Source organism: Microchirus variegatus, assembly GCF_963457635.1.
Source record: "Microchirus variegatus genome assembly, chromosome: 2".
Classification (NCBI taxonomy): Eukaryota; Metazoa; Chordata; class Actinopteri; order Pleuronectiformes; family Soleidae; genus Microchirus; species Microchirus variegatus.
Genome location: NC_139803.1, coordinates 12,753,139 through 12,768,296, shown reverse-complemented (window position 1 = coordinate 12,768,296; position 15,158 = coordinate 12,753,139). Strand labels below are relative to the sequence as shown.

Sequence of the window (15,158 nt, the reverse complement as noted above, 5' to 3'; positions counted from 1 at the left end):
CTCTAAACAAGGCCTCAGGGCTTACGACACGTTCACTGTGTTTTGTAAAAATACACCTCGGCGGCATGACGTGACTCGGCGTGTTGACGACAAATGTAATTGCATGTGCCGAGATGAGGCTGATTTGTCCCGCTGAGTAACACCGTGCTCTGTTCCTGTGCACAGGTTTTCCCAGTCCTGTGTGGGATGTTAACGGACTGGTGGTGCACTGAGGCTGAAGGAGCATGGTGAAGCACCAACCCTTACAGGTCTACGAGAAGCAGGTCTTTGTCTCCTTTGTCACTGGGATCTATGGTTGCCGCTGGAAACGCTACCAGCGTTCCCAAGAGGACAGCTCCAAGGTAAGAACTTTCAGGTTTACTAATCAGATCTTTGCTTTATTGTATGTTAAGTGTCAAAATAATGTGGCCAATAATAAGGGCCAATTCCAATTCCTATCTTAACCCTCAAGCTCAACCCTTAATCTTAACTGGCCTTTAAAACCAAGTGTTGAGGGTTATTCTGTCACTTAGAAATGGGACACCCCTTAAATGCAGATACGTCTTCAGACTGTGGGGGGCAGAATAACGTGAAAGCTGCGTCCAGTTTGTCAACTCCAAAAAAAGAAGAAGACTATTGACAAAAGATCGTAAAATAAAAAAGAAATGTTACGCCACAATGACGTAATTAATCAATAAAATGGGCCTAAACTAAGATAATACAATGGTTTTCATAATTTTTATATCTCCATTAACAATGAAAATATTTAATTTGTAGCATACTCGTTTTGCTTTCAACACCATCTTTGTTATGTCAAAACACGCAGTGCATTCTGGGTAGCCCTTGCTCCCATTGCATTCTGGGTAGCCCTTGCTCAGAAAATCTCAATATTGAGGGCGATACAGCCCTTAAACTTGCCCCTCAACTTAATTTTTCTGAGAATCGGGACAGCACTTGCACTAGAGGGAGCGCGCATTTTTGAGATCGAGGGTTAAGATTGAGTGTTAAAGGCGCCATATGTAAGAATGTGGCCAAAAACGGTTACTACATTGAAATTCAAAACCAAACCGAGGTCTTTTAGGTTTCCTTTTTTGAAGTAACTGGCAGCCCGTGGTTGCTCGGCAGCTGAGATTATTACTTTTACACGAATAACTGCATTAAGAGGTGGTCTTTTTACTTTAGAAATACCCTTATGAATCTCAATTAAAATTCCAAAAAGCTGTATCTCAAAGCTGTATCTAGAACCATCCTTCTGATCTGCAGCAAACAGAAACAGCTCAGTGCTTGAATGTGTAAATCAGATCCAGATGACCAGCTGCTGTGTTGGGCAGACACATTTTACTGCGGCAGGAGGTCTTATCACAAAGAGCCAGTGGCTCAGAAAATAAACGATTCCATTGACCGAATGTGTGAATCAGGCGCACAGCTGCCATACAAGAGACAGGCGAGGCGAGAGGCTGCTCATCGTGCACCCAAATGCTGTCTGTTTACACTGCAACACGGTGATGTGAGAGTACATTCCATCTCATAGTCTACATCTACATCATGTTGTGGTGTATACAGTTTGTTTGCATGGAGCTGTAAAGCTGCTTTAACACTTCTGTTACCATCTACTATTCGTCATGGGATTAATGGCTTTGATTTTGTGGGTTCATGTTTTAAAATAATCCTGTTTTAGTGAGAAACACACTTTAGTTTGTCCTTCACTGTACTATTACGGTTGCATGTATCCTTGTGGCTCTGATGTCTGTTCAATACCATATAAGTAGACAAAAGCCATTACCAGACCCTGGATAATGTCTTTAGAATCGGCTCTGGACGTTGTCCAGACGTTGCTACGTAACGGACGCAGAGAGGAGAAGACTTTCACAGTGAGATGTGTCCACAGCGGGAGAATCTCAGGTGACACCTGACATTCAGCAGTCTGGATAATCTCTTATCCAGAGTTCTCTCTTGCTACATTTACACCTGAGCTTGTGCCGCTTTGGAGATTTTACCAGGGAGTTTGCATGGGAATTTGCATGGAATGTCCACTTGCTGACATTTGCATGCACAGTAGTTGAGCATTTAGCAGGTAAAGAGATGCATCCATTTCTGTAGAGATGGTGAGCAAACGGGAATATTAACCCCTAATCTAGTGACCAGGAAACATTTGTTATTGTTGCTTCATGTCCGCTAGATGTGGAAATATGGAATCCACTGTTTGCAACTTGTAAAATTAAAAAATATGCAACAAAAGGGCTTTTGAACAACTTAAATTCAGTTCTACACTCTTAGAAATAAGGGTTCCAAAAGGGTCCTTCTGCAAGGTGCTGAAAGGGTTCTTGGTGGACCCCTCCAAAGGGATTCCAGGTGGAACCTTTAGAAAAACCAGAATAACGTTTATTTTTCAACATTATCTAAAGTATTATTATTAAAGAGCAGCAGCACACAGATGCAGTCGACCACTACCAGCCATTTTCCTCCAAAAACAAACTTGGTTTGGTTCACAATCTTTCCAGATGCTGAAGATAATGCGGTATTTCTTTATTTGTGAAGCCCAGATCGAAATGTAACTTTGATCCGGGCAAATGGATCATTTCCTGATTTTCTAAAATTAATTAGAATTATTCCTTAAGAGGTTTGCGAATATTACTGACTTGAAATTGTGCACAGTAATTATAGTCGGCATCGCCCTGAACAAGGATCTGTTGAAAATATTCTTCAACCTAATTGTCATGAATTTATGACCAAGATTCACGGATCCAGCCCCAAAATAAGAGCAAAACAACAACTGATTTTCAAGAAATACAAGCAGAAATGTTGTCTTACCTTTGCTGTTTATCAAAACAAGTTATTTCCACCGGAACAAAACCACTTCTAATGAAGAACTACACTTCCCAGCATGCTTTGGGAACAAATCCCGGTCTGATTGATCATTACAGAGCGACATTAGATTGTCCTGATTAGAGAAGGGCGAATGTCCGCACAAATGCGTCGTATGCATTTATGTCCTTTTGACTTGCTAATGAAGTGATTCAGACGCATTTGGAGACCGAGGTCTGATTCTACCGGTTTAGAGGTTTAAAACGAGCTGTCAATCACCCTAATTGACCAAGGTAAGCCAGAGCTATGGCGCTGCGTAACTGAAGGTGCTGCAGAGTCACAGAGTTGTTATTACCCACTGCACAGGAAGCATCGATTTACAGCGAGTTTTCGTACTTCATATTTTTTTTTCAAAACAAGTTCTTATTGGACCAATAGTGACAGATGGTGCCAAGCTGAGCCAAAAGAGAGAACGCCTAGACATCTCTTTACTAAAACCTCTGTAATTTCAATCTGCTTCACTTCAGCAGCATCAGACTTTGCACAGCTCATGTCCACATGTTGTTACATGACCTTCATGTGTTTTTAAGCTCCTACTGCATATTTTTAAGGTGATATTTGCTTTAAAATGCAATATTTTTTTAGGCGAGAGAAAAAAATGCTTCAGTTATGCTGTGTTCCATGTACATTTACTCTGACACAGTGGCATCTACAGTGAAACTTACACCTCTGGTGGAATCTCACAAGTGGTATCTGTATTTTGATAAGATAATCCACATAGAGCTTGTAACTGCAGAGATTTACTCTATTTAGTTTGGGAATGTCATTTTCTAGCAGGGACTCTAACAAGAGGGTCAGGGAAGCAGTGGTTAAGGAATAATTGTAATGATTTTTTGAAAATCAGGAAATGATCCATTTGCCCTGATGCACTTAGACAGTGACCTGACTTTATTAAAAAAAACACCTAAAAGTATCTTGGAATTACTTGAAATTTTACACAGTAATAGTCAATTTCGCCCTGAACAAGATTCAAGATTTAGCTTGAACAATAATTACGACTTTATTCTCATAATGTTACGACTTTACTCTCTATTTCGTCTTTATAATGTAAGTTCTTTCCCTGTGTTTATGCATTTGCTCCATCAGTGCGCTCCACACTGACCTTGTCCGACACAGGCCGCTGTGTGCGGTGTTTATCGGCAGGAGGGAGGGTTTTCATCAATTTGGTGAAGTCGGAACATAGATCAGGATTTACGAGCGCTGTCAGAAGTTAGGCACTGACTGCACTGGGAGAAATGGAGGGATGGAAGCTCAGCCGGGGATTACTTCACCTGTTAGAGTCAAAGACCTCCTCTGACCCTGCTAGTTTGGATCTAAATATTCTAATCTACCATAAACAACATACTGGAAAGAAAATGAATAATCAGATGACATTTTCAAAAATGTGCTACATTACATTGTGGTTTTGAGATGTATTCTCCAATACTAGCACTTGAAACATATCTGTGAAGGTCTATGAAGCTGACCTTTTGAGGTCAATATCCTCACCGGTCTTTGGTCTGCGTGCATGCAAGTGTCAACGTGACTCTGGCTCAGTGTCACTTGACCTTCAGGTAGCTGCTAAACCAATTAAAAAAAGCCCCCCCCCCCCCGATTCTATTCATTCCCTACCACATACTCATTCATTTACATATTAGTGACGTCTCCTGACAAAACAGCGAGACCCTTCACGAGCCTTTCATCAGTGAGGCCATTTGCTCTTTACCCGTACACGCGCACATAAACACGAACAAACACACACCTAATTATCTCCCCACCTCTTATATAAGGCACAGTTCAGGCGCAGTGTGTTGCAAAAGCTGATCAGTGCTCAGCAGGATGTGTCAACCGGGCCTATCACACACTCCACACCTCCCCTCCCGCGGTCTTAGCCGCTAATCCCGTTAACCGCTGAAGGGATGAGTCCTTGAGAGGTGCACATGCTCTCTATTATACCTTTGTCCCACATTTCAAGTTCGGGAACTGTACGTTGATACAATGAGAAAGTAAAAAAACAGGTTTATATAGTTTAAAATGGAATTAGCGAATGGTGTTTTTGAGTCAATCTAACCGAATAGTCCTAGGATTGTATCATGGAAAGAGCTTGTTTTTACTTCCTGGTATGGAGTATGCAGGAGTACCTGGAAATAATTTAAATAATAGCATAACAACATCCTGTCTCCTGTCAGAGTCTTGCGTTCCATTTTGAAGCCTCCAGAATCACAATTTGTTTTGTGCCATGTTGGTGTTTTTGCAACTGTAAGTTCGGAGGTTCTCATTGGATGATAGCAGCTGTCAATCACCCTGGTGAACCACTCCTATCTGCCCTATTTTGTCAGTCTATTTCCCTCTAAAGTGGAACATCGTTTACAAAATTGGCGTCACCTTCTATTGAGGAACACTTGAAACTAGTGATTGAAACCATTAACCATAGACTTTTTTTGATGGTATAAGTAGACCATATTCCCATAGACCTTCATTCAAACAGTGTTCTTTAGAGGACTATGTCCATTTTTCATATCAGGTCTACGGCATGACAGACAAACTTGTTTCATGTACTTAAGATGTCCACACTCTTAGAAAGAAAAGTGCTAAGTAGAACCATATAAGGTTCTTCGACTTGTCCTCATAGGAGAACCCTTTTTGGCTCCAGGTAGAACCTTTTTTATAAAGGTTCCACCTGGAACCCTTTTGAAACCCTTTATTCAGGAAAGGGGTTTTAAAGGGTTCTCTGGATCAAAATGGTTCTCACTGGGACCATTAGTGTTACCAAGAACCCTTGAAAAACCCTTTCTTCGGGAAAGGGTTTTTCAGAAGCAAATGGTTCCAGGTAGAACCTCAGGCCCTTGTAGAAGAAACCTTTTGGAACCCTTATTTCTAAGAGTGCAGGGGAAATTTCTCTAAATCATCTCTGAAATTTCATTGAATTGTGTGTTGTTACCAAGACAATGTCCTCAATACATGCGAAAAAGTTTTGTTTAAACAGCTTTAAATATGAATATTTTAAATTAAAAAAGTGTTTTTCCTCGACAGTGGGAGTGTGCATGGTTCACCATCCTGTGCACGTCTTTCCTTCTGCTTCTCTTCTGGGCCTACTTCTGGTTGGTGGCTCAAAATGATTTCAACGAGTTCAACTGGTGAGTGAGTGAGAGTTTTTATTCACCCTGTCGTCTGTGACTGTGTGAGACACACATACAGTACATGTTCCATAAGAGAGTCTGTACTATGTAACCTGTTCCCTCTCTGCAGGTCAGTATACAACCGCTCAGGAGAGTGGAGGGATGAGACCATCCCCATCCTCGCGTCCACCACAGTGGGATTCAGCTACATTACATTTTTATTGGTAACTGTCTTTATATAACTGCAGAAATGGAGTATTTATTATTTAATCTACAACTCAATTAATCCTGGTTGTGTCTTTGCTTGTAGATTTTAGCTCTTTTCCACATTTCCTTAGGCCAGCAGTTGAACCTCTACTGGGTTCACAAGATTGGAGTGTTGGGTACGTTGCTCACCACTATCTCTGGTGTGGTCTCTGTTGATGACATATGGGGAGACGAGTGGGACATCCTGCTTGTGTCACTGCAGGTGGGTGTAGAAACAAAAATGACACTTCCTGCTTTTTCTTACATGTTATAGAAGAGGTTTTGTATTCCTCTCACGTCGATTCATTCAATCGCCTGTAAATCCGCAGTCGTGAAGCTGACCTCAGCACTGCTTCTCGCTGATGAATCGTCTCTGTCTTTTATGCTGAGCTAAGATAACTGGCTGCTGATTGTGCATTTTGTGTTGTACAGACAGCTGTGAGAGTGAGTCAATCATTTCATCTCATCACTCAAGTTAATTTAATCCAATTTCAGAGTGCTAATTTAATGATATTGAATGAAATCTTGTCTACTTGAGCTGGTACATGTGGCTCGTTGGTCTAGGGGTATGATTCTCGCTTCGGGTGCGAGAGGTCCCGGGTTCAAATCCCGGACGAGCCCGTTCTTAGGCATCTCTAATCCCCATATCCTTCCAGGTTATACCCTGCTTCCCTGTATGCTACTTGTTGCAACTGACGATGGATTAAGCCCAATTTATACTCCTGCGTAAAGTGCTCTACGTAGGTTACGCAGAGCCCTTTGCATCGTCTCCGCCTGCACAAAATATTTTTTAAGTGTCCGTCACTCCGTCAAGGGACGATGGAGACAGCAAGGGCTGTGATTGGTCCTCAGGACAGGCCGAGCTAACGCTGCTCTGTGCCGGCTCACAGTGCGCACCGAGCGTCCACAGAGGCGGAGCTGATCACCGCCGACAACGTCGCTGCCAAACTATAAATACGTCATATCTTAATACACACAGCACATGTTTGGACTCTAAATGGCTAATTTCTCACCTCAAATTATCTTAAAACTGCGTTCCGTGACACAGAAAAGTGAGAAACGGCCACTGTTTCAATGTTATTCCACTGCAAAAACAACAACAACAGTCTTTCTCTCTCGGACGCCATTGCTCACTGTAGCCAAAAGCACAACAACCTTGCGTGGCGACCCCTGCTGATCGGGCGGGAAATTGCAGTGCGTATCCGTCACCACGACGGAGAAGTATGAAGGCTCGAGAATACGCAGTCGGAGAAGTATACTGTGGCCTTTAAGAACAACCTTTAAATGTATAGAACTGCTCCATTCTTTCTCTCTTTATATATATATATTAGTATTAATTTTAATACACAAAGTATTTCTATAGCACATTAAAAGACCAAAGTGTAGTAGAAACAATTGCAATACAAATATAAACCAGAAATAAATAACCAGGTAAGCAATAAAACAGTACAATTTCAACTGACATGTATTTATTATCCAGTTATTGTCTTAACAATCTGTTCCTCTCTGTAATAAATAAGCATGAATTAACTGCCTCTCTTTATTTGTTGTGTTTTGTTGTTGTCCAGTCCACAGCACCATTCCTGCACATTGGTGCCTTGGTAACAGTCACAGCGATCAGCTGGTTGGTCGCTGCGTATGTGGTCCGCAGAGAGAGATCCAGTAAGTGTTCATTATTCCCTTCATCTCTGTTTATAGTTAGAAATAAGGGCTGATGAAGATGGCTGCATTACTTCTCCTGTACGGTAAACTACAATGACATAGAACTAACTCGACTCAATGACTCCTTAGATTTCCAGGTGATGGTGCTGCTCATCTACGTCCTCATCCTCCTGGCTGTTTATTTAGCACCGCTCACATTCACCTGCCCATGCGTCATGGACCGCCACGGCCTCAGACCTCGACCAGTTGTCATTGGTCGACGGGGAGCTCCTGTGGTGAGTTGCCAGACTCACCACAGACTCAATTTCTCTTTACTTTATATGTTTCTCTTTACTTTATATGTTGTTTCATAATTATAATAATCATGTCTTCTCTCCGTGCTCCAGCTGGCTCCAGAAAACACCCTGGTGTCCTTTAACAGAGCCCTGCAGCACGGAGCCAGCTCCCTGGAGGCCGACGTCACCATCAGGTTATTAATCACACATTTAATTCCTGACCTATTCATATTTAATGGATTTCCGTGTGTGTGTGTGTGTGTGCGCTCTCTACTGAAGCTGAAATGTAGTATTTTTGGTCCAATAATGAAGTTTAATTAGAGAAAAGACGTGCCCTCTTTGTCTCTTTCGTCAGTGTGGACGGGGTTCCGTTCCTCATGCGAGATCGCACACTGAGGAGGACCACGGACGTCAGGAAGGTCTTTCCAGCCAGACAGTTTTATGACGCTTCATTCTTCAACTGGACAGATATTCGGTCTCTGAATGCAGGCCAGTGGTTTTTGGAGGTATGAACGTCAGGCAAACGTCTGTGTTTATTGAGACCTCTCTTGACATTTAATTAACAGCTTTAACTCTTTTGGGGAAAGAAAATTATGATTTTATGTCAAATCCTGTGATCTTTGGCATTCTGAACCTGACCGAATTTATAATAGTCTTGGATTTTTCATTAGTTTTAGTTTTTATTGGGTTTTTTGATTTTTTGCTTTTTAAAATTAGTGAGTTAAATAAGTTTTTAGAGCAGGTTTGCTCAATTTTATTTTTGTAATATAGAGTATGCAAGATGCAAAAAGGTCATAATAAGTATTAAAGGTGCATAATTTAATAAATCTAAAGGAACTGGCCATAAAATCCTCCCAATATGTCACAGAGACTCAGGAATAATGTTCATATAACAAACAGCAGTACAGCTGAAATATTTGCATTTGCATGTTTATGTTCTGAGATCATATTTTTTCATATATTTGAAAAATTTGAAATTTGAAAAATTTGAAATTGAAAAAATTAAAATTTACATTTTTTTAAATTTAAAATTGAATTTTTTTTAATTTCAAAATGTTAAAATTTCAAAAACAAGAAAACCAAGCATAGTTTCACTCCACTCTGAGTTAGTTGTAGTATTTTATTTTATTTTATTTTATTTTATTTTATTTTATTTTATTTTATTTTATTTTATTTTATTTTATTTTATTTTATTTTATTTTATTTTTGTGTACTTTTTTTAGTTTTCATAAACTATAATAACCTTGCCCCTGACCCTGTATGGTTGTGAAGATATATGAAGATATACATTCAAAACAAGTCAAATTAGCTGTGAAGACTTATCAAAAATGTGCAAAAAGCTTATGTTTGCGTTCATAATTAGAGCAGCTTCAGTATTGTTCTGTTCTGTATCTGTTCCCAGAGTGACCCCTACTGGACAGTGGGAGCCCTGTCAGCGAGGGACCGCAGCAGAATCGGCAACCAGACGGTGTGCACCCTGGTGGAGATGCTGCGTCTGGCTGCCAGAGCCAACAGCTCCGCGCTGCTCAACATCCACAAGCCCCCGCCGGAGCACCCGCGCTCCCGCAGCTGGTTCATGGACACGCTGTGGGCTGTGCAGAAGGCAGGCATTTCCCAGAAGAGGGTGAGGACTGTAAGGCTTTTCATTAAATATTCCTTTGACCACGTTCAAGGTGCTGCTTGTAGATAGTTAGTATTGTACATAAACAGTGGTAACTGAGGAGATTAACAGCTTACTGTAATTTACATTGAGAAACACTGTGGAGAACATGAATTAAAACTAGGACCTAGAGCATAAGAAAGATGGATTATGCTAAATCCTCCTTGTTCCTACAAACAGCACCTTTTGTGTTGTAAAATTGTCATCATTTCCCACTATGACGCACATACGTTGTGTCTGATCAGAGTATTTTCCTGTCAATTTTGTTTTTGCGTTTCTGCCAGGTGACGTGGACCCCCGACTCGGACAGGGGACGAGTGCGAGGGCTTCCACAGGCCGCCACTGAGAAGCTGTCGATGGCGGAGATGAAGCTGAGAGGAATCACGAGCTTGACCCTGCACTATAGCACGGCCAGCCACAAAGACATACAGTAAGAGCCAAAGTTATATTGCTCATGATTTTGTGAAAGAGAGTATAAATACGAACTATTTTCCCTTCCTCAGAGAGTATCTATCCAATAATCTGAGCGTGACCGTGTACCCGGTGAATGAGCCGTGGCTCTACTCCATCCTGTGGTGTAGTGGGGTGCCTTCTGTGTCCTCTGATGCCCCTCAAGTCCTCCGAAAGGTGCCTTATCCCATCTGGCTCATGGTAAACAACTCATCCTCCTGTCATTCTCTATCAAACACACACACACACACACACACACACACACACACACACACAATCTGGTTTACACGACTTCAGAGGACGTTACGTCGACGAACTCGTAGCATAACCTAACCATACAACAATGTCCTCGCCTTAAACCGTAACTAATTATGTTACAGGGACTTGCTTTTTGTCCCCAGAAGGACGACAAGTTCCTGCCATGTAGTACCTGAACACACACACACACACACACACACACACACACACACACACACACACACACACACACACACACACACACACACACACACACACACACACACACACACACACACACACACACACTGTGCAGACAAGGTCATGCAGAAAGACAAGAGGACAGCAGGACAGAGGACAGAGACTGACTGAAGGGCCCAGCGAGACGCAAAAGGTGGAAGGACAGAGATGAATATGAGGGAAGCTCAGTGTGGTGAAAAAAAGACAAGGACAAAGATGTTATACTTGCAAAGATGTTGTATTTACATACATATTTATATAGCACACATGGTTTCATTCACCTGGTGACTTCCTAAAGTCATATAATAGAAAAATAAATCCAAGAAATTCATATATATAGTCAAGTTCCGAAGTAAAGTACCTTATTTTGAAGATATAAAAGTGTGTAACTTAATATTTGCTGTTTGTTGAATGGTCTTGTGTGTTTGCTGTGTGTGGATGGCGACCTCCAGTGGCGCTAACGGGAAACTGCATGTCATTTCTTTTCTCTTTCTGCACCTGCAGAGCCAGAACGCTTACAACTTCATCTGGATCTCTTCAGATCTGGTCTCTCTCGCCATAATCATCGGGATTTTCAGTTTCCAGAAGTAAGTGCAGTTTGGACGACGCTATAAAGTCACAGATTTCTCATGTTTTAGCAGATAGTAAATAATGTTAATGTGTTATTTTACAGACACAGCTGTTTCAAAGTCTCTTTGTCTTGTCTTCTGCTTCTACACTGACATGTGTTCATTCTGCTCTTTTCCTGTCTTTCTTTTTTGTCTCCTGTCTTTTTTGTCTTCTGAATGTTTCCTCCTCTGTGCTCTAACCTCTCACTTCTCCTCTGTCCTCTTTGTGCCGTGCTCTCTGCATGTAACCTTCCTCTGCTGCTCCCCCTGGCATCTGTCAGCCTTCATATGATCAGGTAACTGCTGCCACTGTGAACCATGTCTCTGTTTTCTGTCTATTTCTCTGTTTTCTCGCTGTGTTTTTAACGTCCAATTCTTTCACTGCACCTGTTTACCTCTTGTTTATCAGTGTGTCACCATGATATGTTTACTGATCCATTTGCTGTATTATAAATCATGAAAAAGCAGTTTAAGTCGTAACCTTTCCAGAATAAAGTCGTAATATTATGAGAATAAAGTCGTAATATTATGAGAATACAATCGGAATATTATGAGAATAATGTCAGAATATTATGAGAATAAAGTCGGAATATTATGAGAATAATGTCAGATTATTATGAGAATAAAGTCAGAATATTATGAGAATAAAGTCGGAATATTATGAGAATAATGTCAGATTATTATGAGAATAAAGTCAGAATATTATGAGAATTAGGTTGTAATCTTTTGAGAATAAAGTCGGACTATTAAAGTCGTAATCTTTCGTGAATAAAGTCATAATATTATGAGAATAAAGTCATAATATTATGAGAATAATGTCAGAATATTATGAGAATAAAGTCATAATATTATGAGAATAAAGTTGTAATCTTTTGAGAATAAAGTCGGAATATTAAAGTCGTAATCTTTCGAGAATAAAGTCAGAATATTATGAGAATAAAGTCGTATTCTTTCAAGAATAAAGTCGTAATCTTTCCAGATTAAAGTTGTGATATTATGAGAATCAAACGCTAATGTTTCGAGAATAAAGTCAGAATATCATGAGAATAAAGTCATAATCTTTTTAGATTAAAGTTGTGATTTGGGCTTCACAAATAAATACTTTATAATGATGAAAAAATAAACTTTATTCTCATAAAATTATGACTTTTTTTTCTCTCTCTCTCAGTTTGGTCGTCATACTCTGTCGGTTGATTTAATTAAAAACCTATAGTCCTCTCGCTCAGGTCATGTAGTCAGTGGAGTCATTTGAAAAAAGACCTTGTCGACTATGATGACTTTTCACTGATGGATTCACTCCAGTTCTTTAAAAATGGTTCATAGACTGAGGTTCAGAATGACCCACGTTTTATCTTGTACCAGATTGTGCAGGTGTAATCACATCACCACTGAAAATAATGATGTTGCTGATGTTCTCATTTATTTTAATTGTATCACCACCATCTATCATATCATATCTCTGCTGAGTCACTGCTTCATGTGGAACCCTGACAGGTGGAGGATGAGCGGGATGCAGAACTACAACCCAGAACAGATCATGCTGAGCGCTGTGGTGCCGCGGTCCAGTCGAGACGTCAACATCATGAAGGAGAAGCTCATATTCTCAGGTGGAGCTTTCACTACATTCACACACCAGAAATAATAGACATCACAGGACTCTGACTCTGTTCTCTAACAGTGAAACAGCATCAGCCGTGTTTTTGAACTCTGTCATAAATTGTGTGCTTCGAGGTGTTAATTAAATTTGCAAGAGGATGAAGTTAAGGCACAAAGGTGCGGCAATAAAAGGTGGGAACACTTTGCGGATAATTTATCGACGGCCCATAAAGCTTGATTTTTTTGCTGTCGCTCTTCACTTGGCTCCACAACAGACGACAAATGGCCAACAGTGCAGTCACCCTGTAATATTTTACACTTTAGTTTTCTGCAGTGCCCTCCTGTTTGAATGTGCAGCTCCTGATGCTGGAATATTAATATTCTGGTATAAAGCAGGAATTTATACATTTAATAATATCAAATTGACAATTTACAGTTTTAAATGGAGATATACATAAATGCATGATATTTAAATCATAAAATGACCATGATATGTTATCAGAGGTTAAGGAAATGGGATAAATTGGAATACTGGGTTATTCACAATTAACATTTGGTGTTTTGGTCTGTTGTTTATTAAGAAAACATAAGAAACAGACATGTAAAATTATGTAGAATAAAGTCAAGTAAAGATAGATTCTATGAAATAAAAACGAAATAAATCAGTATGTGTTTAGGGGAATTTACTCTTCTAACAGTTTTTATTCTCTTATTTGTAGTGACAGATTTTAAAGTGCTAATACATTCTTTAAATGCCATCAGAAAACCTACGAAATTAGTGTAGATTCCAGGAAACTATTGATAATTAAAGATAGTTTTCTCTGGAGTGGATGCAGCTGAAAAATAAATGAGATAAAGATTCTGGTTAATTGTTACAAAATGTATATTTAAACACCATCACTTTCATCATCCTTTCATTAAAATGTAAAAAATTCAGAGTAGGCATCGTTCCACTATAGAACGATAGTTTACGATGTCGTCGAGTACAAACTTGACTCAAAAAGAAGAACTAGTAAATAGTTTTTTATGTCTTTTGTCGCGTCTTCTAACATTTGTAAATGTCCATTTTTTTCAGAACTTGACAACGGGCTCAACAGCACTGAGGAACTTTCTCTATATCCTGAAAACGGCTACGCCAGATACTCTCACGGAGGCCTCGGCCGCTGAACTCAAACGCACAGTCATGCACAATCATGTTACATGGACTGGTCAGTATTTCAATTCCACTTTATTGTATTTCAGGAGTATTTCAGCTTTTTTTTTGTCAGTACAATCTAACACTTTCTTGTTGTATTTTTTTTTTTTAATACACTGTATTTTTTTATGGGTAGAAGGTCACTGGTCTTGGATCCCAGCATGTTCTTCTGCAGGTACGTCCTCCCACAGTCCTAAGAGAACTCCTTATTTATGAAAAATGGAGCTCTTACTTCATAGAGCGAATGGAACAAAAATCATTGGATCTGCTGATGTGTGTAATTATTGGGCTAACATTCACAAGTCCATGAAGAAGAACTTGTGTTCAGTCGATTTGTTTAACCGACCTTCTCCAAAGTTCTGTCCATTGATTAAATTAAAGCTTCGCCGTCGCCGTTTTCTTCCACGTCGTTGACTTTGCTGTTGTTTTATAACAGACGTAATGAGCTGTGTGGAGTCTGTCATGTACACTGATGTAAATACCACTTTTCTTTTTTTTTCCCCTCTGAGAGGAGTTTTAATAGTTTGGACTCATGAACAGTATATTTTATTGTTTGCATTTCTAATTATTAGTATTATTATTATTATCACTGATGTCCTATTTGAAGAGAGATTTGGGCATTATGGGTATTTTCAGATGGGGTCGAACGATCATGACTCAACTACTGCATCGTCATATTAGTGACATCTTTCACACGGCTGCCTTTTTGTTAAATGGAGTGATTGGTAGAATATTGTAGATTGTTGTTATATTTTGCATTTTTAAGTTGAATAATTCTAATAGACGATGTATCAAATGTTCAATAAAACTCTGAAAATGACGAAGATTTTCTCTCTTCTTTTGGATTATTTTTACGCAGACGATACCATCCTTTATTGTGCAGATAATTCCCGAAAAAATCCATCAATTTTAAACATATATAGAGCTTGTTTCAATCTCAAAAGTACTGGTTTTCTTATTGAAGCCCTCCTTTAAAGCACATATTGCCTAATTTGTAACTAAGCTCAGGGTAGAGCTTTGGTTTCTATTACAGGAATAAATCCTGCT

General features: G+C 39.8%; 1 protein-coding gene across 1 annotated transcript; it reads left to right on the top strand.

Annotated features, from left to right (window-relative positions):
- Positions 1 to 224: 224 nt before the first annotated feature.
- Positions 225 to 14,083, top strand: gdpd5a (glycerophosphodiester phosphodiesterase domain containing 5a; the record flags this gene model as incomplete). The annotated part of the gene is made up of 15 exons (XM_083910253.1): positions 225 to 341; positions 5,857 to 5,960; positions 6,073 to 6,166; positions 6,253 to 6,411; positions 7,757 to 7,850; positions 7,980 to 8,125; positions 8,237 to 8,319; positions 8,481 to 8,631; positions 9,528 to 9,749; positions 10,070 to 10,215; positions 10,289 to 10,436; positions 11,217 to 11,299; positions 11,602 to 11,616; positions 12,815 to 12,927; positions 13,992 to 14,083. 15 exons carry the CDS (start codon positions 225 to 227, stop codon positions 14,081 to 14,083), a joined length of 1,767 nt encoding a protein of 588 aa, XP_083766379.1.
- Positions 14,084 to 15,158: the final 1,075 nt, after the last annotated feature.